The following is a 25,761-nucleotide window of genomic DNA, read 5'->3' on the forward strand; positions in this document are numbered from 1 at the left end:
GATCGGTCTAGTCTTTATTACATTAAACAGGCAAAACACAAAAACTGGTCTTGCAAAGATAATGTCCACACAAGATAAAACACTCTTTAATAAGAACCAACTATTTTTAACAGATAATTATTTATAGCTAACAACAGATACAGGTTTTTACTTGGACGCAACTTTGGAGTTTATGACTTCAAGCCAAACTTGAACGAAAACTTTAAGGATAAGATCATGATACTCCTTAGGATTCAATGAAAGGTAACATGCTAGCAGTTCCCTAAAGTCTTGTGAAGCTCTGATGTTGTTCTCTTCTATCATCTCCACCATTGATTCTCTAAAATCTTTCTTCGGATCAAGAGAGCTCTTGATCACTGCAAAACTTTCAAGAACTTGTTTGCTCTGCGATCTCGATTTGCTTCTACGCGCTGAGACTTGCACTCTAGGAGAACTCACTTTGATTTTTATCCGAGGAGAGTTTGATGCTGATCTTCTTCCTGATGTTCTCTGATGTTTCTTTTGGTTTCTACGTGCATCTTCTCTATTGTTGATCTTCACTGATAGATGATGGGGATTACGCGATGCCTTGGTTCGGTTACTTACAGGACAAGCTTTATCCGTTGTGTCAAACACCTTCATCTCTTTGAACATTCTCTTCTTGAATCCTCTGCTATTCATGTCGATGACTTTGGAAGAAGCAGAGGAAGAAGAATCTTGGTTCACAAGAAAGTTGATCTTCTTCTTGTTAAACCCTGCAGATACATAAGAAGAGGAGGAAGGAGGAGAAGGCTTGTAAACAGTCTTTCTTTTGCTCTCTATCACGTGAACAGAGTTTCTTGGTGAGTTACGAAGGATCTTAGCTTCCAAGGAAGTATGTGATCTACAGGAGAAGTAAGAGCTTGAAGAGTGAGGAAGAGACTTATTAGACTCAGAAGAATGTTTCTTCTTTTTGGTAGTGTTTAAAGAACAAGAAGGAGGAAGAGTATGTTTTTTTCTGGGTTTGATCAAGTTCTTGAGCTTGTGGAACCATTCACTCGGGATCATAGCTGAAAATCTGAACTTATAGTTCCTCATGACTGTTATAAAAAGTGTGATCTTCTCGTAGAGAAAGAGAGAGAGAATCTTGTAGAGTTTATAGAAGTTGAAGAGTATCTACGTGACAGATAAAAAGAAAAGAAGAAAGTGAGCATTTGAAAGTGACAATGTAAGAACAAAAGTAGGGTCCACCTCGTAGAATGTCTGTTGTTTGCACCAAACGGTCGTTATTTTCCCTAACCCGAATTTTAAACTAAACCAAAATCAAGTAAATTAAACCAGGAAACCAATACATATGATACTTTCTTTTTTTCGTTTAAGAGGATCTCTAATGTAGTACTCTATTTGTTACTTCCAAATAGAATCAAAATATTACTACAATCCTACTTCTTATTAGATTTATTAGATTTAGAGATCTTATTATATAAAGCTTGGTTATTCAAAGTTACTAATTAACATGATTGTGACATGTGTCAATAAATTTTTAAGATGATTACATGTGTCAAAAATATGATATAATTCTCTTTTGTTTATTATTTAATAGAAATTTAAAAAGGAAAAGTCTTTTAAAAAAGGAAAGTTTCTAAAAAATTACTATTAAATAATTTTTATAATTACTTTTCACTATTAAATAAAATTTATAATTATTTCTTCAATATTATTTTTAGTAGATATATTTTGAATCACTATATATTTTAGAAAAGGAAAATTACTATTACATAGTCTTTTAAAATTCTATAATATAAAATATTCTAGAAGTAGATAATGATGAAATAGAATATGTCGATCATATATATCGGTACATAACAAAAATGTATTTGTTGTATGTTTTGATTCTGATACTTTATTAGTATACTAGATATGAGCCCGTTGCGTTGCAACGGTTTTGTTTGATGTTTTAATTTAATAGAAAACATAAAATAATAATCATTTTAGTATAGTCTTATGATTGATTTGCATATGTTGTGTGAGATTTATTTTATAACTAAAAAAAATTTCATACATAAGTTCAAGTTAAAATTTATATTTTATAATAATCGTATATAGATGTATTGTTATCAACTTTCTATTTGGATTAGCAAAAAACATTATACCTAAATTTTTGAATTGAACCCAATACAAAATAAGAAATTGACTGAAAAATAAGAAAATTGAAAGTCGAATAACGCCAATCAATTAAATGATAACATTATACCTTTTATTATGTACTAATCTAATGTTTTATTAAATAGTTTTTAAAATTTTATTTTGCTAGAATATTTTTTTTTAAAAAGGAAAAAAATTTCTATTTTATAAATATCCTTTTATTTACAATAAAAAATAAAAAAATATTAAATACTACTTTACTGTTATATAACCTTATACAATTATCTTCTCTTTAGAATTTTAAAAATAAATAAATCGCTATAAAATAATTATTTCTAGTTACCAATAAATAATTTTAAAATTACTCTTTTATAATTTCTATCAATACTAATTTTACACTTCTTTTTAAAAATTAATAATTTTTAGTATCATGTTCATCATCAAATTCTCTATTAATATTTTTATCAAATAAGTTTTTACAATTGTCTTTTGGTTATGACTTTAAAATATGATACAAATCTCTTTTATTTAGGATTTTGTTTTACGAAAAAAGGAAAACGACTATCAAATATTATTTTACAGTGTTTTGGGGTTTTAGAAAAAGAAATTAATATTTTTTTTTTGTCATCGACTTTACAGACTCAAAAGGACTCTGTAAACCAAACTGGTAACTCTGCGTCCATATGCACGACAAAGGTCGGTTGCTGCCTAGCACATTTTGCGAGACTGTCGGCCTTCTGATTCTTCGTGCGAGAGACGTAAATAATATCTGAGCTGTGAAAACTCCCTTTCAAAGTCTCGATATCTGATAGATAAGTTGCAAAAGCAGGCAATTCTTCTGGTTCCGAAACCATCTTCACCAATTGAGAACAATCCGTCGCAAATAGAAATTAATATTACATAATAATTTACAATTATATTTTTCAAGGATTTAGAAAAACAGAATTATTATGAAATAATTATTTTAAGTTAATGTTAACTATTTTGCCATTTTTAAAAGTTGCCATTTTCAAAATTTATTTTTTAAATATCACTAATATTTTTACATTTTTAAAGTAATAACAGATTTTTATTGATATATTCACAATCTAATTTTTTACTTCGACACATGTTACACTAATATCAAGTGAAATATTTGAAGTTATTTTTGGTTTATAAATTTTTAAAACAAAATTATTTAAAATAAAAGTTAGTTAGTTATAAAAATGTAAAATTAATTTTACATTTTTATTTTATTTAGAATTTTAGAAAAGGAAAATTAGTTATTTTATAATTAGTTTTTCTTTAAGATTTTTATAAACATAAATTGGTTTTTATAAAAAAAAGTTATGTTTAGTTAATTATATATTTGTCTTATATGTATAAATACATATTCATCAAATTTACAGATACTCATGTAAAACAACCACCTCATAAATAAAAAATAATGTTAGCATCATAAGATGTAACAACGATGATAAAAAAAATTGAGTTGTATAAAGAAATTTAAAGAAAATACTCATGTAATATATTTCACATAAATACTATTGTGTTTTGTAAAAACAATATGTGGAAATTAAAACTAAATATAGATGTGAAATATTTGTAGCTTTTTGTCATAATTGTTTAACATACAATTATATATTAAAAAGGAAAATTAGTTAATTATAAGAAATTAATAAGAGTACTTCTATAATTTTCTTTAGTTAGACTTCAAAAAAGAAATCTTATTTATTTAATAGTTAGTTTTTATTAAATAACTTATTGTACTTGTTGGATTTTATAATTCGGTTTTGTTTAATATTTGTTTCTTTGAAAATTAATATTTATCTTTTGTAATTTCATTTCTTTAATATTTAAGAACAAAATTATAAAAACAACTTTTTAAAAAATAGTTATTTTTCAAATAGCTTATTACAATTATTTTTTTTGTTTAGGCTTAAAAAAAAAATTAAGATAACAATATGTTATTGTAAAAAACAATATAATAGTAATTTTTATAAAATCTTAAAAAGAACCATAAAAGACTATTTTGTAATGATTTATTTTCTAAACCTTTTTAAATCATAAAGAAAAGAGAATTGTATCGTTTTTACACATATCACAATTTTTAAAAGAAAAATATTTTCTTGTTTAAAATAGATTTTTACATTATTATTTTCTTGTTTAGAATAGATTTTACAATTATTTTCTTGTTTACAAAAAAATGAAAATTACTATCAAATATATTTAAAAATATATAATATAAAATACTAAAAATATTAATTTTGTAACTTTCCTTTTTAAAAAAAACACCAAATCCTAAAATATAACTTTAAAAAACTATTTTTGTAATGAGAGTTTTCCTTTTTCTTAATCTCTTTTCAAACCTTTAAAAAAATAATTATATCATATCTTGACACATGTCACAATCTTAAAAATTTATTGACACATGTCGCAATCAAAAAATTAAAATTACTATCAAATATTTTTAACAATATGTAATATAAAAAAGGCAATTTTGTAAATTTCCTTTTCTAAAAATACTAATTCATAAATTGAACTTTAAAAGACTATTTTTGTAAAATTTCCTTTTTCTTAATCTCTTTTAAATATTTTAAAAACAATTATATCATATTTTGACACATGTAACAATCTTAAAAAAAGTTTGACACATGTCACAATCATGTTAATTAGTAACTTTGAAGAACCAAGCTTTATATAATAAGATTCCTTTTAATCTTGAATTATTTTATTTTATACTTAAACAAAATTTAAAATACAATAACATGAAAAATATGATATTCCAAAAAGTATTTCAAAATAATTTTACATAAAAGATGCATAGACTAATAAAAATCAAAACTAAACATAAATAATATTAAATAAATATAATATAAAATAAATGATTTAATGATCCAGTAAATTGTTTCCGGAACTACCAAGATCAATGAAGTATTGCTCAAATGGACTATATGAGTTTGTTTATCTTGTGGGTCAACATTTCGGTATGATAATTTTTTACTTGTTGAGCTTGATATATGCATAAACATTTAGATAGTGTACGAAATTTAAATTACAAAATAAAACTTTATTTTCTTCTTTATTTTATTTATTTTATTAATGAATAATTTTGTTTTTGAATTAGGAAAAGTGCATATGATGAAAAATGTAAAATTGAAGTTAGAAAAGAAGGTTTACCCGTAGATATTGAAATTGCAGAAGATAAAAATGTCAGAGTTCATAATTTTCTTGTTTGATTTAGGAAAATGAAAGATAAAGAATCTCATTGTTCATTACTAAATACATTAGTTGATTATTTGTGGAAAAATATACTAATGCTCATTACTAAACAAAATATGGCATCTTATTTATTTTTATGATTTATTGTATTTTAAAAATATTTTTTTAAACAAAAATATATTTTTATAAAGTTTTGTAAACATAAAGTAATTGGGTAAATTGTTAAGTTTTATAAGCTGAAGGTATTCATGATAATTATTAACTAAAAAATAACTTTTTGAATTTTTTTTTTTTTGAAATTAGAAATAGAATAATAGATTGGAACTAGACACAACTCCATTTTAGAATTACACTATTTTAAAGTTTAAAATGGTGTAATACATCGGAGATGATGTTCTCAAGTTTCTTTTTTAAAATTATACATCGTATTATGATCCCACAAAAATAGTTCAGACTAATCATATGTTGTCACGTATCGGTCCTCTGTTTCTAGCGATACCAAAATATTAATTATTCAGTAACCAGAACTCGAACCTTGATTACTTTTCAGCTTTTCCTTTCAAGTTAATCACCATCAAACAACAAGTCTTGGCTCAATGCTCTCAGGTTTCTCGATTTTTAATGACAAACTCTCGGTAGCATCTTTGATGAGCATCTTTAGTGAGTAGTCTCTCATCTAGTTTTTCAGTATTTGAAAAGGGGAACATATAGAATGATAGAAAAGAAAAAGAACGGAAAAAAGGATGTGAGATGAGAATCATTTTTCTGTTGAAAAACTTTGGAAGATTGATGAGAGACTCATATTAAATGTGTTAAGCAAGCGGTCAATTTTAATTGAAAATCGTTTAGCAAAAAAAAACGGTCAATTTAAATTTTTACTTAAAGTTAGATTATTTAACATACTACAATATTATTGTTATAATTAGGGAATGTGGAAAAGAGCTTTCCTGTTAAATTGTTAATGATGTTCTAACAGAAAAAAAAAATCCCAAACTTAATTTTAAAATTGAAGTGACTCACCTAGGGTTTCAAATGAATTAATTGCAATCTTTTGTACCAAGGATTTCGGTCGAAATTAAGACCAATATAAGTCTCTCAAGCTTGTGAAATAGCTGGATACTCTTGTAGCATCAACAAACACCAGTTGAACAATTAAAATATTTTTTTGTTTTTCACTTGTTCTAATACGAACCATTCACTTCAATCATGATACACCGTATAATAATTTTATTTTTATGTATTTGCGGTCATACGTGAAAAATGTTGCTTTTATTCGTCATTTATTATGAATGTCAACAACCGCGAACTATTTGAGTTCCACAATGAATGAATCTAGTGACCCCCATTATTTATTTTAGTTGAAAAGTTGATAAAAGAATCGTTTTGTAATGTCGTCGTCCTCAAATTTTGTCACTAGTGGTAGCTATGTCGATTAGTGGTATAACAGTACATACAGAATATATTTCTGGTATATTTTTTTTTGATCAAACATACAGAATATATTTGGAAAAAAGTTTCCTAGCTACACGACGTTTACACTAATATGGTGGAAACCATCCGATGTATTAGAATGTATTAATAACTACACGAAGTTTATGTTAATACATGCCACATGTACGAAGTTTATGTTAATATGGTACCAACATCACAGTCGGGTTAAATTGATCTAAATTTAAGTTAATGGGGTCAATCCGTAATTTATTAAGTCTAATAAATTTAATAATTTTTTCAAAAAACTGATTTATTAAGATTAATAAACCTACTTGATTTTATTAATGAACTTAATAAACTTAAGAAATTCATAAACTTAATGATTTATTAAATTTAATAAATTAATTAAAATTAATAATTTACTAAACTTAACAAATTTAATAAGTTTATAAATCTTACTAAAATTATTAAACTTATTACACCTATTAATAAAATTAATAAACTTTATCATTTATGAAAATTAAATATATAAATTTAATTATTAAAATGATTAAACTTATTAAACATATTAATAAAATTATTAAACTTAATAAATTAATAAAATTAATAATTTATTAAATTAAATAAATTTAATAAACAGAATAATTTTTTAAAAATAATAAAATTAATAATTATAAAACTTAATCAAATTAATAATCTTAATAAACTTAATTATTTATTAAAATTAATAAAATTATTAAACTTATTAAACTTATTAAACTTATTAAATTTATTAAACTTAATAAAATAATAACCTTAATAATTTATTAAAAATAATAAATTAATTAAACTTCATAAATTTACTAAAATTAATAAATTTAGAAACATAATAAACTTGATGATTTATTGAACTTAATAAAATTTTAAAACCTAACTTAATAAACTTAATAACTTATTAAAATATATAAATTTTGGTTTTATTAATTTTAAGTTTAATAAGTGTAATAGTTTTAATAAGTTTAACAAATTTATTAAATGTATAAAATTAGTAAATTATTAATTTTAATTAATTTATTAAATTCAATAAATTATTAAGTTTATTAAGTTCATTAAGTTCATTAATGAAATAAAGTAGGTTTATTAATCTTAATAATCAGTTTTTTGAAAAAAATATTAAATTTATTAAACTTAATAAATTACGGATTGACCCCACTAACTTAAATTTAGATCAATTTAACCCGACTGTGATGTTGGTACCATATTAACATAAACTTCGTACATGTGGCATGTATTAACATAAACTTCGTGTAGTTATTGACACATTCTAATATATCGGATGGTTTCCACCATATTAGTGTAAACGTCGTGTAGCTAGGAAACTTTTTTCCAATATATTTCTGGTATGTAAATTCCAAAACATGGTTCGGTGACGTGACAAAGCGATTCAAACAAATGAGGTTAAGCAATATTTCAGGTTGAAGTCCAATCTCTTTATATCCTGTCATAATATAATAAAATAATGATGCAAAAATACTGTAGAGAAGAAGTAGAGACAGTTTTGCATAAAACTCGGCGACCAATACGATATATCTAAATATAAACTTATGGTTTTATCAACTGATACGTGTGCTCTTTTCATGCTTTTCACTAACTGTTTAATTTGTCAACGACTCGTACCATAAACTTTTAAAAAGTTCAAATTGTTTTTTTTTTCATGCGTTTTGCAGATTTTACCAAGGCAATAATCACGAGAATTACTTTTCCTACCAAAAAAAAAAATAATCACGAGAATTACTCTAAAGCGTTGTCCTTGTAACATTTTACAAAGTGAACGTAAACCTATACGAACATCTCGCTTTACTAATTAAGAATATAAACCTAGCGTAAATGCAAAATTTGCGTTTGAAACATTCTACCGAGCGAACTTTTACATACTGATACCTAAGAAGTTTTTTTTGATAGGTAAGAAGTTATTTTACTAAGGAACAACATAAACCTAAACGCAAACGTAAGTTTTTGTTTGAAAGAACTGAGATCATAAATCAATTACTACCAGTTTCAAAAAAAAAACCAATTACTATATTCCTGATAACTATTTCTTGGGTCCCCTATTTCTTTATTTCTTTTCTTTTTTTTTTGGACCAAGGCAAAATGTTTCAAAGATAACGCTTCGGAGTAATTTTTCGTGGGTAAACTATATTCCTGATAATTATTTCCTTAGCTGATTACAAGGTCATTTTTTCCTGATAAAAGTCATGATGACCCTAACTCACATTGCTACAATGTCAAATCAGATTAATAGTAGATTACGATTAAACAAGGGGTTTAAAGTTCATGGGACACCAGTCACACCACCACCATCATGACTTTTAATGCAAAGACGTGAAACCCACGTAAACACGAACCACCCTCCCAACAAAACTACTAACAGCCAAAAACAAATCGAGTTGGAACGGTTGAGAATGAGATTGAAGTCAGGTTTCATTAAACTGAAATCAAAGATTTCAAAACCATGCAACCGGTTCATCTCCTTCTTCCAGGCCAAACTTCGCAATGTCAATACCACACAATCTTCTTCTTTTACGACTTTGTTGTCTCGTCTTTGTTTCCTCAGTACTAAAAAGGAGCAGGGGATGAGCCAGATCACACCCAGGAGCTCCTCATGTAACAAAAAAGAACTTAGTAACTATACTTTGATTATTTGATCTTAACTTTATTCTATGATGCCACTGATGCAGCTAGTGTGGTCGATGATCAAAATCTTCCGCATTCAAGAAAGATGTTTACACTGGCTATGTCTCAAAGAAACAATACAACAAGGACGATTAAAAGGGAGGAAGATGATGTGAAAGAGGCTTGCAGAAGGTTCGAGGACTATATGATCAATTTGATCACTGAAGAAGGGAAGTTTGATGACGTAATGGACATGGAAGAGGTTATCTATCATTGGAATAATCTTAACAATCCTATCTTCATTAAGCTTGTGACTAGATTCTATGGAGAGCTCTGCACAGACTTGTTCCCAAGCGACAATGACGTTTAAACATGATCGAAATGGGGTTTTATCTATGTTTATTCTTTGGTTTTACAGCAAGTGAAAGGTGAGAACAACGATATTGATTTTTTTTTTTTTACACTACTAAAGATTGAGATGATCTGGAAAACTAAAATGAAATAAAACAACCAATAAAAATTAAAACACAATCTTTGAAGTTTTTATTGCATATGTTTTTATTTATAGCATGTTGCATATGATATATAAAGACTGTTGCTACAATAAAGTCTTGGAGTCTGAAACACATAAGAAGATTAAGAGTCGAGAGAAGGTGAACTGCTGCTACAAACTCGAGCAAGAACACTACTTTCAAGAATCGTCAAAGCCTCAGCAGATTTCATGCATATAGGTGTTTTATATTGAGTTATAGAAGCACCTCGAGAGATGTAAATATCCATGATAGAATCAAAAGTTCCTTGTTTCACCACTCTTATCTCCAAAGCTCCAATCGGTCCATCCTTACTTCGATATTTCCAGTAAACAGTGTCCAGTGATTTCTCTACTACATTGCAACACTCGACCAGTAGCTCATTATCAAGCTCAGGGTCAGCATTGTTGGTTTTGGACTTGAGTTCCCAGTAAAAAACGTAGTGGCCAATATCACTGGAGGTATCAGCAACGCATGTGAACTCGAACAACATCAAATCTGAAGATTCAAGAACGTTTCTTTCGTTAGTCATTGCCTTAAGAATCTGTTCTTCTGTTGTTATCTCCAAGTGAACACTCAGAGCCACACTTTTTCTCTGGACAAATTTAAATTGAGGTCTGTTGTTGTAGAATCCAGTCACTTGCAGAATATCCCCCATTCTATATCTATATAAACCTAGAAGAGAAAAAAAAAACACAAAAACATACAATAAAACTGATCAACTGATTTATTCATTACATTTTTATAATATATATATATATATATATGTGTGTGTGTGTGTACAGACTCACCGGTATAGTTTGTGACCAGTGGCTCATAGTATCACCCTAGCTTCACATCCACAAGATCAACTATTTCAGCCTTGTTTGCCTTATCAACAAGCAAGAACTCGAAATATGAAACATTAGGCATGAATGTGTATGACACATCCAGTGGTTTGCATAGAGGATTCACATTGACTCCAAACATAGTTTCAGAGGAAGCATAAAAAGGAGAAATCATAGGCAGGTTATTGGAGTAGAAGTCTAGTGTAGGAGCGTAGTGAACCATCTGACCTGTAACAATACTTGCAATGTACTTGGTTTTAGGCCAGATTCTTGTAATGATATTTGTCCATGATCTCTGGCTACATTCTTGTTCGATCAAATCAGCCAATTCAAGATTCGGTCCTCCAAGGATCCGAGAGACAGTTGTTCTGCAATCAGTGTCTTTAATCCACTTACCTTTAGCCTTCATGGACCAACATTAATTAACTGTCACAACAAACCATATAAAAGAATGTAGATATAAAGAGAATGATGATGTGTAAACACTGACACAAGTAGATAGAATATACAACAGAAGAAATGAACTTGTAAGATGCACACACATGCATGTGTTCTTACTTCTTTCTATCAGAAGGCAGACCAAACAAAATAGTTTATCTTCTCTGTGCCTTGAATCTTGAAACTGGTTTTGATGGTTGAGACCATGAAGGCTGCTTACATACAAGCAAACAAAAAGATACAATAAAATGTTTCAAAAGTTTATATATACGTAACTCCAGATGCAATTACAAGCTGAGAGGTTGAGTTTGTTGGTGTCTAAAGAAGAGGATAATGCAACTGAGGGTAAAGACCTCATCATCACCAACAGAGAATCTGTAAATCTCTTAAAAATGACAGAAACCTTAGCAAACCTCAAAGTTAACTGCATTGCTAGCCATGGGTATTTGGTACTGTCACTATTATTAAAGTCCATAACTCCTCTAATCTAAATCCCTTCTCTGACCGTGATCTCTTCTAAAACTTCCCTTTGTTCGATTTCTTTAAGATAGAACCAATACAAGTTGGAGCAAGTGATTCAAACAATGTGTGTATATGAATGAAAATTAAACTGATATGCTCTACGATTTAACATAAAAGGAAGTACTTATACAATATTACTAAGGCTACAAAGGAAAATTTAGTACCGGATAAGATTTTGTTAACTAAACCATTTTGGTATCACAAAAGTCAATCATTAACCCAATCTAGAGGTTCACTTTTTGGACATCCAAAACAGCTTAGTCAACAAAATATGAAAATTAAAATGGATATTTAAAAAAAAAAAATTAAACTATAATCTATTAAATGATAGTTAAATTTAAGTTTATGATTTTTGGTGGTTATCTCTATTTTTACTAAACTGCATCTTCAAGATCATATGTTTTGAATATAGTATGATTTATAAATTTGTTTTTAGCTAGGCTTTATAAAGTGTTACATATCCACAAGACTTTAAACAATATCGAATAAGATTTGGAGTAGCTAGGTTTGAGAGAGAAAACTAGATTTTGATCCGCCCTTAAAAGGGCGGGTATATTTTTTATTTTATATTTTTGTAGAAATTTAATTTTTGTATTTTTATAGAAATTTAACTTTATATTTTTATAGAAATTTAATTTTTATATTTTGTATTTTTAGTCATATTTGTGTTATTCATTGTATAATATTTCTTTTGAATGATTAATAAGAAATTTTAGTAACTATATTCACACCTTGTATATCAATAGGTGTGTTCATGTTTTAATAGTATTGATTTGTGTTTTTAAATCATATTTGTGTTTTTTGTAATCATATTTGTATTTAATATTATTTAATTTAATGTAACTTTTGATAACTATATTAAATATGTCAAGTTGTGTAACTTTACATCAGTGCTATATGCATTTTAGAAGTTTTTTTTTTTTTGAATTATACAGAGGTATCCTGGCCCCACAGAAGTGGTCCAGACTAGTCATGTGTTGCCACATGTCGGTCCTCTGTCCCTGGCGATGCCGAAATGTTAATTCCCCAGTGGCCGGGATTCGAACCCAGGTGGCGGAACTCACAGCTGTGAACCCTTTACCAACTGAGCTAGAAGCCCCGGTTTAGAAATCTGGTAGAAGTTATTTTTAAACTTTACTTCTAGATTTTATAACATATATATTATATTTTCTTAATAGTTACCTAACATAATTAGTAAATATATTCGTACAAAAAACGATTTGGAATCGACCCAAAATTCAAAGTCCATACTCTATTAAACCTAGCCTATATATTCGAATGGTTCTTAATGTATTATATTCAAAAACAAATATCAATCCAACCCGTTCTAACATGCCCTGAAGACCGAACAATTATTTTCAAAAATATGAAAAATTAATTTTTAATATATTCTGTTATAAATATATATAGGGTCGCAGTGTCGCATATTTTATAAATAATTTGCATGTTTGATTTATAACCCGTAAAGTGCATTAGTTTAATTGGTCACTCAAAGTAAATATTAAAACTCATACAATTTAATATAATAAAATATATAAATTAAAAATAACTTTTTCAGTATTTATTGAATTAAATTTGGGAAGGAATGTATTAGGAATATTTTTTTATTATTTTTTTCAGATATTTAAATATTTTATACGTTTTGTGACCATTGTCAATAAAAAAATTCCTAATGAAAATATAAGCACACGGTGTAGATCTGGTAGCAATAAATGAAGGTGAATAATCACCTGCATACCATATTAAGTTAGTTATTAATAGCATGTTAATACTTTCAATTAACTATAGTAGAAAACGGTTGATATGGTTCGGTAATATATTGAGATAATAGTTACATATACTATTAAGGAATAATTATTACTAATAAATATAACTGTCCACTATATATTGGAGAGAAGTGGATTCCCACAATTTTGGAATCAAAATAAAAGAAGATATGATTATATAAAAATACGGTTGTATAATAATAAATGTTTTGAATAAAGTAATAAATAATTGGATCAAACTAATATCAGTCCGTCATACTTCAACTTTTTCAAATGGTCAGTTTTTTTTATTTTGAATTGATAGAAAAGATATTTCTCACGTACATGATTATTTGGAGAAAATGAAAGTGGGATCAGAGATGAAGTGTGGATCTCAAAGTTGTTAGGAAGAAAAAAGCTAAAAAAAGACTTTCTCTCTCTAAAATATCGCTCTGACCTCTTTTTAGTTTTTTTCCGGTGATAAACGCATTTCCGACCGGTGGAGTGGCGTCCTTTACCACCGTCGGTCCGGCTTAATTTTTTTTTCTTTTCTGTTTGTGTATACGCAGTGAGAGAGATGGATTTTGCTATCTCTCCGTTTAGTAGTTTATAGTTTCGACTCCGGGGCGGAAGGTTTCAGATAAACCGTCGTCGCTGGCTTTTGACTCCGAGGAGTGGAGGATTGTTTAACCTCGCGCCGCCGGCTTGTGTTTGGAGTTTGATTGGGTGAACGGTTCTGTTTTCAGTTTCACGGCATGGCTAGCCATGGATGAGATCTCGACAGGCGATGAAGCTCTCCATTGGATGATGCTACGGCGAGAAAGAAGGAGGCTGTTTGTTGTAGTGGTGTGTTTTTGCTTTTGGTGGCTTGCGATGAAACGTCGGCGATTTCCGTTCCCGGCGGTGTTTTCTCGAAGCGTCGAAGCGGTAGAATTGATGGAAACAACGAGACACGTGTCTCCCCTGTCGGTGAGATGACACACGTAGTGTGCAAAGGTCCAGTGGTGGGCTCTGTGTAGGTTAATGTGGGCCTTGTTCGGTGGGCCTTTCGTTTGGACTGTTGGGCTTCGACCCAATTATAGGTCCCAGTGTGTTTGTCCTTTGTGAGCTTAATGTAATTCGAATGGGCCTTTGCCTTTTAATAATATTATTAGATTTTGACCCGCGCTTAGAAGCGCGGAATATTTTACGATGAAAAATTTCACTAATAATATAACAAATATTTTGGTAATTTTAAAGAGTGTATTTAGAATATTTTTGCATTTAAATCAGTGTTTTTTAATTCAACCCGATTGTGATTATACCGGTTAATCCGGAGATCTGACAATTCAATTTAGGTTTTTAAAATATTCATATTAAAAAAAAATCATTAAAATCCGAGACTAACCGATTGAACTGTTGGATGACCGATATGTAATCTAATTTGATTTAAATTATAATAGTTTCATAATTTGTAATCTTATAATCCAAATTTTAAAGTTTATGAAATTATGACGTTTCTACAAAATTTTAAAGAGAAAATGATAGATATAAAATAACTAAGATTAATTATTGTATTGTTTGGAAACATTGATAGTAGTATAAAAAATATATTGTTTGGAAATATTGATAGTATTATAAAGAAATAAGTATATTGTTTGGAAACATGGATAATAGTATAAAGAAATGAACATTAATGATTTAATGTAGGTTTAACTATAAAGTATAAAAGTGTATTTAATTTAAAAACTTACAAAATAAATGTTAAGTCCAACAGAATATTTCTGTTTTAATAAGATAGATTATCTTAGATGGAAAAAAAAAAGGATCTCAAAGTTGTTATGTGGATAGAACGAGATGGACGTGTCATGCTTCCATGCAAGAGAGTAGCGTCAGATATATAATTGGGATAACGAGTGGGTCATTATAACGTAATGGGACACTACATCATTATTGGTCAAATTACAAGAATTACATGAAGTTTTGGCGGTAGATACTAGATTGCATCAGTACGTGTTGTATTATATTACGAAAATTAACAAGAGAAAACTCTCAACTTAATACAAAGGAAAGTTTAGTCGAATAAAATATTATAGAAATTGATCGTTGATTTACCATGGCATACCAACAAAGCATTAATGACTGAAGTGTTTTGAGAAGATGGGCTGTTTAAAGTGAGAATCGTTGATCATCAGATTGTATACCATAGAAATTAAATGAATAGAATAGAAGAAAAAAAAGAGTGACAAAATTGAAATGTCTTAGAATGGGGTACTGAAGAGGGAAACCATGTGAAGGTAGCTGATGAAGATGGGTTTGCCAGCTTTCATTTCTGGTTATTTTAATTACTTTAATTAATAATAACTTCGTGAATCTGATATTTTATTGCAAAACAAAAAGAAATCATTTTTCTATGGATATCTTTAACTTGTACTTGGAGCCATCTCCAACCTTTTTTGTTCTAGTAAAGAACTTCAGATTCAGATTATGAATATATATATATATATATATGTTTTCTTTGTGATTTCATGTTAAAAACCTATATTGTATCTGCTATAACTAAGGGGTTGTCAATTAAAACCAAACTGAATAGAAAAACTGGTTTGGATTTAGTAATACCGAATATCGAACGGATGTTATTTTAAAAAAACTGCAGTATATGAATATTGTTTGGTATAAAACAAATTAAACCGAATAAATCGATCAATTAAAATATAGTACTATAATTATATGTAAATTATATAATATAGTTAATAATATATACATAAGTAATTTTATTGATATGATATTCATATTTAAAATATTGATTTTAGTAATTATAGGTTAAAGGTTATTTTTCATTTTGTCAAACTAAATACTACATAAATTTACCTTTTTGTTGACAATTTGTGTGCTAATATTTAGTTATTTACACTATTATGGATTACTTTTTTGTTATTTTTACTCTATAAAAGTATTTTATTATTAACTTAATATGTTTATTACTATTTTAAATAGTAAAATAAAAAAAAAATAAAAATAGTCTATTTAAAAACCAAAATATCTTTGTATTATATTAAAGTCAAAATCTAATAAAATACTATATAAGATAAATATATTTATGGGGTTTTGATATAAATCCAATAAATTAAAAATTGACGGTATATAAATCGAACCAAACCAAAGTAAATATGATTTTAATATGATAGCTACTTTTTATAAACCGAAATACCAAAAAATTAAAAAGACTGAACCGAAACAAAATTGATATATAACTATAACTCCCATAACTATAACTGAGTTGTTGCATTGAATTTATACTAATCCTGTAAACCATATTCCATGTCAATCGTTGAACCAATCACAACTAGTAATATGTAACTATTGACTTTATACAACACACATAGCAAACAGTAACAACTGCACTAGGATCTAACAAGTTTAAACGAATCGAATTTTAGAATCTTAAATATAGATTGTTTCTAACCGATCAGAAGCCCTTTTATCGTGAATAATATAGTAATTCATGCATATATATAATTGGGGTTCTTTCAAAACAGCCTAAAAATTCAAGTCAACCCCAAAACCAACCTCTTTTTTTTTGTCATTACTATTCACCATTGAAAATTCCTATTCATCTTTATGTTTTTAAAATATTTACAGAATTACCATTATTAATTAAATTTTTAATTATTTCGAAAATGGTAAAAAACCTATAACACCCTAAACATTTCTTTTTATTTACAACCATGCCATTATCATCAACTCTTCAACCACCATTAACAACCATTTTTGAGCTCTTTACACCTCTATCATTCAATTCTAAACCATTTTTTTGTGTTTCTAAACAAACAAATCTTCATTTTCTCTCATTTTCTCTTCATTCTCATCTAAAAAACTCACATAACTTTCATTTTCATAAACACAACTTTAAATTTCCGAGTGTTATCTCTTGTGGGCCGTCAAAGTTCCTTCTTTTTTCTCATATTTGGAGTTTGGACAGTGGAAAAGGATAGAAACAAGTTTCACACCGCAAAAAGGTAACTATTTACATAGTTTTCGTCATTTTTCAGATCTGTGTCGCGAAAGTAGACAGCTTTGTACGTCTACGGGCAGATGTAGACTTACATTGTGGTCTACAAGTCAACACACAGGTTAGTTTTGCAATTGACCAAAATGCTAAAAACCTATAAAATAGACTTCCTTGGAAGTCTGCGACTTTTCCTTTGATAACAAAAAAAAATAGTGTGTAAACTTACCAAGAAGTCTGCGTAAAGAAGTTAGTTTTTGTATTTGACCAAACTTTTGACTTTTCAAAGTAGACTTTTCAAACAGTCTACAATATGTAGACTGCTAGTGAAGTCTACAGAATGTCAGTTTTGCATTTGACCCAAACTTTGACTCCGTTGATTAAGTTAGTTTTGTATTTGACTAAAATTTTAAAAAGTTGACCAGGATGAAAAAAATGTGTAGATTTCTTATTCAGTCTACCGAACTCAGGAAAAAAAAAGTAGATTGCATATGAAGTCTACTATTTTATTTTGGTCAAATGCAAAACTAACCCATCGGATTATTGCGTAGACTTCATATAACATCTACACTCTTGTAGACGTTCGTGTGAGTCTATTTTTAAAAAGTCAACTTGGTCAATTGCAAAAACTAACCTGTTCTAAAAAATAAAAAAAATTGTAGACTGTTGATGAAGTCTACTTCTCAACTGTAGACTGTTTATGAAGTCTACGTTTTAAAGTCAAATTTGGATGAGTTCTGGTCAATTGCAAAAACTAACCTTTTCAAAATGTAGACTGAAAACAAAGTCTACTTGTATAAAATCATAACGTTTTTTTAAATACAGATAGTAACCCGTGAATTTTGCAATTGCAAAAACTAACTCAAACTGTAGACCTATATGAGAGTCTACATTCGTAAACTGATAAGAAAGTCTACGTTGTTGTTGACAGAAACGAAAGTCTACTCTTGAAAATCTATAAAAAGTGAATTTGTGTATTATTCATAACGTATTTTCAAGATTTTTTTATAATTAGGAAACTATCGAATTTTTGGTTTGAGTATGTAGTTAGCTAACAATGTGTAGAAGTCTTTGGAAGTCTACGTTTATAATTTTATCAAACATTAAATTATTGTTCACTAATTTTTTAAAATGCATTATTTTTGCAGGTAATGGCTAATTTGCATGTTGTGTACGGAGAACGGGTGAGGAAAGACTCTTTATGGGAGTTTGTGGTTGATAAATGGAAAAAGGGAGAATGTTCTTTGTGCATGATGGTTGTACATATGGTGAACTTCTTGAAATTGCACAAGAAGATTATGATCTGGACAAGAAAACTGAAAAGGTGGAGCTGACGTATTCTTTACCAGATATACTTTTAGAGAAAATGGGTCCGAATACTCCTCATATGCATGTCACGAGTGATAGACAAGTACGGAACTTGATCGAGTTATGTAAGACCCACATTGTACGCCTTTGTGTATCAAGCCAATGTCAAGTAGAAGCTGGAGGTGACGACGAGTTATGACTTGTATTGTTGCTTTGGATGTTGTCTTATGTGTTGAACTTATTTTTGATTTGTGGGTCTTTAGTCAGTGTTGAACTTATGAGTTGTATTGTTGCTTTGGATGATGTCTTATATGATGAATGTTGAGTTTGTAGGTCTTTTGACATGTTTATTGCATGTCTGATTTCGGCCGAGCAGACTTACGTTTTATTCTTCTTTTAACGTAGACTTCTTGGTTAGTCTACTGTATTTTCGTTGAATTTGTGATGAATATTTCGAAAACAAGAGTAACACTGATAATATCTGATACAAAAGAAGCTGGATGATAGTCTAGTAGCAGACTTAAGTATTAGTCTTCTTTTACAGAAGACTTTCACAGAAGTCTGCTGCATGCAAATTACATAGTCTGTTACAGCCACAAGTGTGGTACAAAAGCCTACTATATCAGTTTTAATTGTTTGGTTGATTAGAGTATCTTGTGTAAAAATTGACAGCTAACAAAAATTAATAATATCATACAAGTGAAACACAACTAAAATATGAATACAATATTTATAAATTATGCATCAAAAATTATTTACAAATGAATATTTTATTATGAAAAATTATTACAAATCATTTTATTAAAAATATGTTTTTAGTGTGTTTGATTTTTCATAATCTTGATGCCTCAAATAAAGTCTTGGAAAAGAGTACCTACAAAATAAGATAAGGTTATGAGAAAAACATAAGAGTAAATATAAATCATATTTTAATAGACCTTTTATTAAGTCTACTTAAAGTTTATGGTTTAGTAGACTTTAGTTGAAGTTTACACTAGCGGAAAATTTTCAGATCTATTAGTGTACATTTAGAAAATTTGAAATACTTTCTTTTCTTCTGGAAGTATGGAAAATATATACATTAAAAATATGAAATAAGTTTAAATCTAAAAAACTTTAGAAAATATATTTTATAAGACAAAAATAGTAATAAATTAAAGACATATAGTTTTAATATGTAATTTTATTTAAATATAAGTATAAAAAAAATATTTAAAATCTATAGATGTAAATCTTACATTTTTGGGAGGAGGAAATAACAACCATGGAGAAAAATATCTGCAAAATTAGATAAAATTATTTAAAGAACATAGAAAAAATTATTCATATTTTTGTAGACTTCATATGAAGTCTACTAGCATTAGCTTATAAGCAAACTTCATTAGAAGTCTACACTATCTGATATTTTTCAGATCTGGAAAAATGTGTACATTTTTAAATGTGAATCTAGTTTTAAATCTGGAAATACTTCAAAATAGAATTTATAAAATAAAATAGTAACAAATTAAATGCACAGAGATCGATCTATAATTTATTTGAATATAACATATAAATACACATTTAAAATCTATAGATCTAAAACTTACATTTTTAGAGGAGAAGATAAAAATCATGAATGATAATACCTACAAAAAAAAAGATAATATTGTGAGAAAGAGATAACATAAAATTACACATTTAAAATCTATAGATCTAACACTTACATTTTTAGAGGAAAATATGAAAACCATATATAATAATACCTACAAAAAAGATAATATTGTGAGAAATAAATAACATAAAAGTACATATTTAAAATCTACAGATCTAAAACTTACATTTGTAAAGGAGATGATGAAAACCATGAATCATAATACCTAATATAACAAGATAATATTATGAGAAAGATATGAGAGAAGTGAGAGAATTTTAGAGAGAAGGAAGAGAGTTTTAGAGAGAAGTGAGATATGCAGCCATTTTGGAGAGATGTTGTGTAAATTTCATTTATATAGGGAGACAAAAATGAAACTAGGTTAAAATTTACGACACTGTAGACTTCTTTTGAAGTCTACTAAAATTAAAAAAATTTATAGTATATTTTATTGTAACTTAGTAGACCTTTTAGAAAGTCTAATATGATAATTTCATTATTCATTTTTCTTTATTTTTGATAATTTTAATATATGATTTATTAAATTTTTTCTTTATTTTTAATAGTTATAGTATATGATTTTACATTTTTATTCTTAAGGAACTCACTTAATTTTAAAATAATGATATTTTGTAAACAAAATTCAAAAAAGCAAACTGAAAAAGACGTCTCCAGATATAAAGACTTTATTGTAGGTCTACGAAACCCTAAACCACAAATTCAAACCCTAAATGTTAAGGCTTGGTTTAAATTGAATTAGGTTAGAATTTACTTGGTTAAATCCGGTTAGGTTAAAGCCGATGAGAATAGACCTTAAAGATAGTCTACGCTCACTAAAGTAGATTGATTTGTAAGTATACAAAACCCTAAACCACAAACTCAAATCTTAAATGTAAAGGCTTAGTTTAAATTGGATTAGGTTTGAATTTACTTGGTTAAATCCGGTTAGGTTAAATTCGATGATAATAGATCTTAAAGACAGTCTACACTCACCTAAGTAGACTGATTTGTAAGTTTACGAAAACCTAAACCACAAAACTCAAACCCTAAATGTTAATTTGATAATCAAAAGAGTCTCAATTTTATTGTATCAAATATCAAATTTACAAAGTATAAACTACTCAGTAATAATATGTTAATTTTAACAAAAAAAAATCAATCTAAATCTAACCCTAAAGATCTAACCTTTAAAGATATAACATGTTATGTAACCTTTTGTTACTAACCCATAAACATTGTCTCACATGGTTACCAAATCAACATATATTCTTTTTAGTTGTTCACTTATATACAAATTTAGTTTATAAACTTTATATTAACCTTTACATTGATGATTAATTAATAATTTCACAAAAATTAATTTTATATATTTTTAAACGTAATTAACTAGATCAAATTAAAATGTAGACTACAAATTAAGTCAACAATGTAGACTGTGTACGACGTCTACGGATATGTAGACTATATTCATTATGTGTAAACTTACGAAGGACAGAACAGTAAAATGACTTTATGTTTTTTTGTTTGGTCACAGGGGCTAAATAGTAGTTTTAACACTTTTTAGGTTGAGTTTGCAATTGATTGAATATGGGATCTACTTTTAGGGTTGCAATCAATATTTGGGTTGATTTTAGCAATTTTCCCTGTATAATTTTAAAGTATTGGTAGCTTCATACTGAAAAACAAAAGCTATATACACGACATAATTTATGATACTACATGAGGAAAATAAAATTGACCATGTATAGTTTACACTACGAGTTTTTTTCCTTCTGTTTATATATTTTTTTTTCTGATCCTTCTGTTTATATTATTGGATGTTTCATTCAAATGGTTTTCTTCCAAATTCAAAGGTCATTCGATTGGTCCACCTACATGTGAAAACCTGCGCACTAACTATCATTATTAATAATTATTTTATAACTACCAAACTTAATATAATTAAGTCTAATCATTTCTATGTGATACTTTGTGTTAAACGCACATTCCATCATAATCATTAATCATTTCAATTTCATTGATGCTTTCTCCAGTCTTTAATTCGACCGTATACACTTTTCGGGTTATTTCATTGTATCAAAAATTCACTGAATATATAGTATTATAGTTGTATCAAGGCTGGTTCATCGATCTAATTTGGCCATAGACCCTAGTCGATTTTGTGTCTGTTTTTAAGATAGATTAATGTTTGAAAAATAATCATCCTCAGTGGCTCGAAATTACAACATCATTTTAAAACAGATTGTTTCCACATCATATATATATTTTTCGTGAGATTTTTCCCAAACAAAGAAAAACGAAAGAGAAAAGAAAATGATTTATCGGAAATAAAAATCCGGCTTCCGGACAAAAAACACCATTAGCTAGACGAAAAGGAAAAGTGAAGAGGAATTAATTAAGATCCTCAGAGATGCTGTCAAGGTGAGGCTGCCAGGTGGATACTGACGCCGATCTGCTATGTCGCCGGCGATGACTTTGTTCTTTACTAGTCGATGACACAACTTCTTCTAAGTACTTCTCACACAACTTCACAGATTGATCATCATCTTTTGGGGCGTCGACGCTAGGGTTGCTGTTGAGAGTCCTTTTGGGACGATGAGTGTCTTTTCTCCTCCTTTTCTTCTCAGGCAAGGAAGAATCAGGGATGAGAAAATAAATACATCCTCGCTTGAGCTCAGATTCAGGGGACAAGATCAAGATTTTACGGACAACTCCTTGAGAACATGGTTTGCTTAAGACATGGTTTGGGTTTGCTTGGAGGATCTCTCCGGCGGTTATTGACCGCGTGATCTCTTGAACGTGGCCGTTTAGATGAACGATCCTGATCAAGTCTAATGCTCCACATGGAAGAACACAAGCTATACAACACCTTAAGCTGTTACCCATCTCTCTCCTACTTCTTTATTTTTCTTTTTAGGTGTTTATATATTGATTGATAATCAGATTTATGGGGAAGAACAAGCTGGAGAAGACGAGGTTATATAGGAGCCAACAACACTTCACGTAACAACAGAGCGGACTTGATCATAGCCATGGGTATGGGAATGACTGAATTGTCCTTTTATCATATAGTTATTAACTAAACCCACCCTCATAAAATATGTCCTTTCTTTTCTTTTCTTTTTTCTGACTGAAGGCATCCTTTCTCACTATCTTTAGTCCTTGAAAACATAGGATAAATCAATACCATTAAAACATGATCATTCCTGAATTATACCCTTAATGAATGTTTTAAAGTTTTCCAAAATTATCCTTAATGATATGAACAAACTTAAAAATTCATTAATGACATTAGTGTCATTTGGTTTTGTAGACCTATTTCAACATTTAGATGAACTTGCTAACTAATTAAATGAGTTATGTTTTTATATAATCAAATTCAAATTCCATAAATTTTTTTTAATATCAATACCACAAATTAAAGTTGATATTAGAGATTGAAATTTTGTAACTACACGAGGATAAGACTTAATCAAAAATATTATTGGTCAGTTTATATGTTTAGCAATATTTTATATAAATTATAAATCTTTAAAATTATATAATAGCCCAAGTAAGAATTTCGGATAACAATGTTTTGAAAACCGACCCGGACACTGAACCGGACGATTTACCGGGTTACTGGGTCATTGAGTAGACCGCAGGTAAACCGCAAGTGAACCGCATATTAATAAATGAATTAATTTTATTATATAATAATATATTAGCTAATAAAATTAAAAAAATAAAAATATATAAAACTAAAGTTACTACTTTCTAAATATCTTTAAAACATAAAATAATAGTTTGGATATGTATATATTTTATGTTTAATAAAAATTTAGAATACTTAACTTAACTTTTTATATTTTTATTTTCATTTGATATACAACTAAAAAAATTATCTACTGGTTCAACCAGTACCGGGTTTTGAGTTTTAGTGGGTTTGAGCGGGTTTTTGCGGGTTTTTAAATTTTGGTTTTTTTACAAAACCCAACCCGAATTTATTTTGGATCACCGGGTTTTCCGGTTCAACCGCGTGTTCGGGTTGGATTTCAAAACACTGGATAAAACCGTTGTTTAACTTATTTACAAACATAAAACGGTTGTGACGCATTTTAAATTTCGTCATACTGTACACACTATAACAAACTCACATAATTGAAACTTGATCATGTCACAGTTTATATAATTAAAACGAAGAATTATCAATCTTTATATTGAAAAAACAACAAAAAAAATACCCGCCCTTATAAGGGCGGGTCAGAATCTAGTCTATTATATTAAAACATAAGTCATAATCTTAATTAATATGTGATATTTTAAAAAATGGATCCTTAACTAGAAATGACTTACCATTCATTAATTACTAAACATATGGTTCAATAATATACCGTTTCTAATCTGTTAATCCTAAAAATCAGGATTGGTTAACATACACATTTTTTTTTTTTGAAACACAACTTTCATTAAACATAACTTCAGGAACTACAAAAGCAAGAGGGAATTAAGCATCCTCTTGGAGACAAATCATGAACTACAAATAGAAGTGAAATCAAACATGATAAATCTTCATATGAAAATGACAGCGGATTCAAGACGACGCTTGAATGCGTCGGGAGAGCCTTCACGACAAAGTCGAACATTTGAGAAATAGTCATAAGTGACGTTGAGGGACAACCCTCACCAACGAGACTAACCGAAGTAATCTCGATTGCCCCTTCTGGTCCCGTACAGACCGCTACACAAAGTGACAAACAGGTGAGTGAGTTGAAAACAAAAGCTCGGGATAGAACCCAAGAGGACATCTCCCTTCATTGAAGGAAGGTATGGTGGTGAAATACTCTTCTCATTCGAGAATGATGATGATAAATTCTTCCTAAAGAAGTGATATTGCAATAATCTCAGATTATAAACCCCTATGAACCCATGGGAAATCTTCAAATTATCCAAAGAACTCAGACCAGCAGCTAAATATCTCACGTCTTGAACTGATAGTCTGTGCTTTAGAATCTTCATAATTGGGTTTCCATCTAACCCAGATGGAGAAAGAGACGCTCGGCCAAGGTGAGCTGAGCCACCGTTGGGATGAAGAGAGCAAGCAGGGTAAAATAACAACACACTTAGAAGCGAGGAAAGTGAAGAGCTTCCGATTAGATCCGGATTTAGGCTTGAGTTGTTGGGGACTCTAGTGTCGTATAAGTGTAAAGGAGCAACACACGGTTGATTTGTTGTCTCACGTTCCGGAGGCGGAAAGCGAGGGCTTGTAGGTTGAGATCTGAACTCCATGGGCAGTTGAAGAGCACGGACAAAGTCGACACTGTGGCTTGTCCGTCGACATCCAGAGACAGGTTTGCAGGGAAACGTTCCCCTGAAACAGAGTACAACGTTGGTGAGAGAATCCTCT

General features: G+C 28.8%; 3 protein-coding genes and 1 pseudogene across 3 annotated transcripts; 1 reads left to right on the forward strand and 3 right to left on the reverse strand.

Moving 5' to 3' along the window:
* Window positions 1-2: 2 nt before the first annotated feature.
* On the reverse strand, window positions 3-1,359 carry LOC108860902 (transcription repressor OFP4). The gene has a single exon (XM_018634748.2). It carries the CDS (start codon window positions 1,054-1,056, stop codon window positions 148-150), a length of 909 nt encoding a protein of 302 aa, XP_018490250.1. The 5' UTR covers window positions 1,057-1,359; the 3' UTR covers window positions 3-147.
* A 7,817-nt stretch (window positions 1,360-9,176) lies between these two features.
* On the forward strand, window positions 9,177-9,820 carry LOC108858530 (transcription repressor OFP17). The gene is made up of 2 exons (XM_018632446.2): window positions 9,177-9,378; window positions 9,453-9,820. The coding sequence occupies exons 1-2, from the start codon at window positions 9,177-9,179 to the stop codon at window positions 9,755-9,757; spliced, it is 507 nt and encodes a 168-aa protein (XP_018487948.1). The 3' UTR covers window positions 9,758-9,820.
* A 203-nt stretch (window positions 9,821-10,023) lies between these two features.
* LOC108858531 (4-substituted benzoates-glutamate ligase GH3.12-like) lies at window positions 10,024-11,153 on the reverse strand (annotated as a pseudogene).
* Window positions 11,154-22,560: 11,407 nt separating this feature from the next.
* Window positions 22,561-23,442, reverse strand: LOC108860362 (uncharacterized). Its single transcript, XM_018634251.2, has one exon. It carries the CDS (start codon window positions 23,259-23,261, stop codon window positions 22,767-22,769), a length of 495 nt encoding a protein of 164 aa, XP_018489753.1. The 5' UTR covers window positions 23,262-23,442; the 3' UTR covers window positions 22,561-22,766.
* Window positions 23,443-25,761: the final 2,319 nt, after the last annotated feature.

This window comes from Raphanus sativus, chromosome 5 (assembly GCF_000801105.2).
Source record: "Raphanus sativus cultivar WK10039 chromosome 5, ASM80110v3, whole genome shotgun sequence".
NCBI lineage: Eukaryota > Viridiplantae > Streptophyta > Magnoliopsida > Brassicales > Brassicaceae > Raphanus > Raphanus sativus.

Bases quoted from the DNA above. Each gene is read 5' to 3' on its own strand.
- LOC108860902 (XM_018634748.2), bottom strand. From the start codon at position 1,056: ATGAGGAACTATAAGTTCAGATTTTCAGCTATGATCCCGAGTGAATGG.
- LOC108858530 (XM_018632446.2), top strand. From the start codon at position 9,177: ATGAGATTGAAGTCAGGTTTCATTAAACTGAAATCAAAGATTTCAAAA. The intron at 9,379-9,452 runs GTAACAAAAAAG...CCACTGATGCAG, and splicing joins CACACCCAGGAGCTCCTCAT to CTAGTGTGGTCGATGATCAA.
- LOC108860362 (XM_018634251.2), bottom strand. From the start codon at position 23,261: ATGGGTAACAGCTTAAGGTGTTGTATAGCTTGTGTTCTTCCATGTGGA.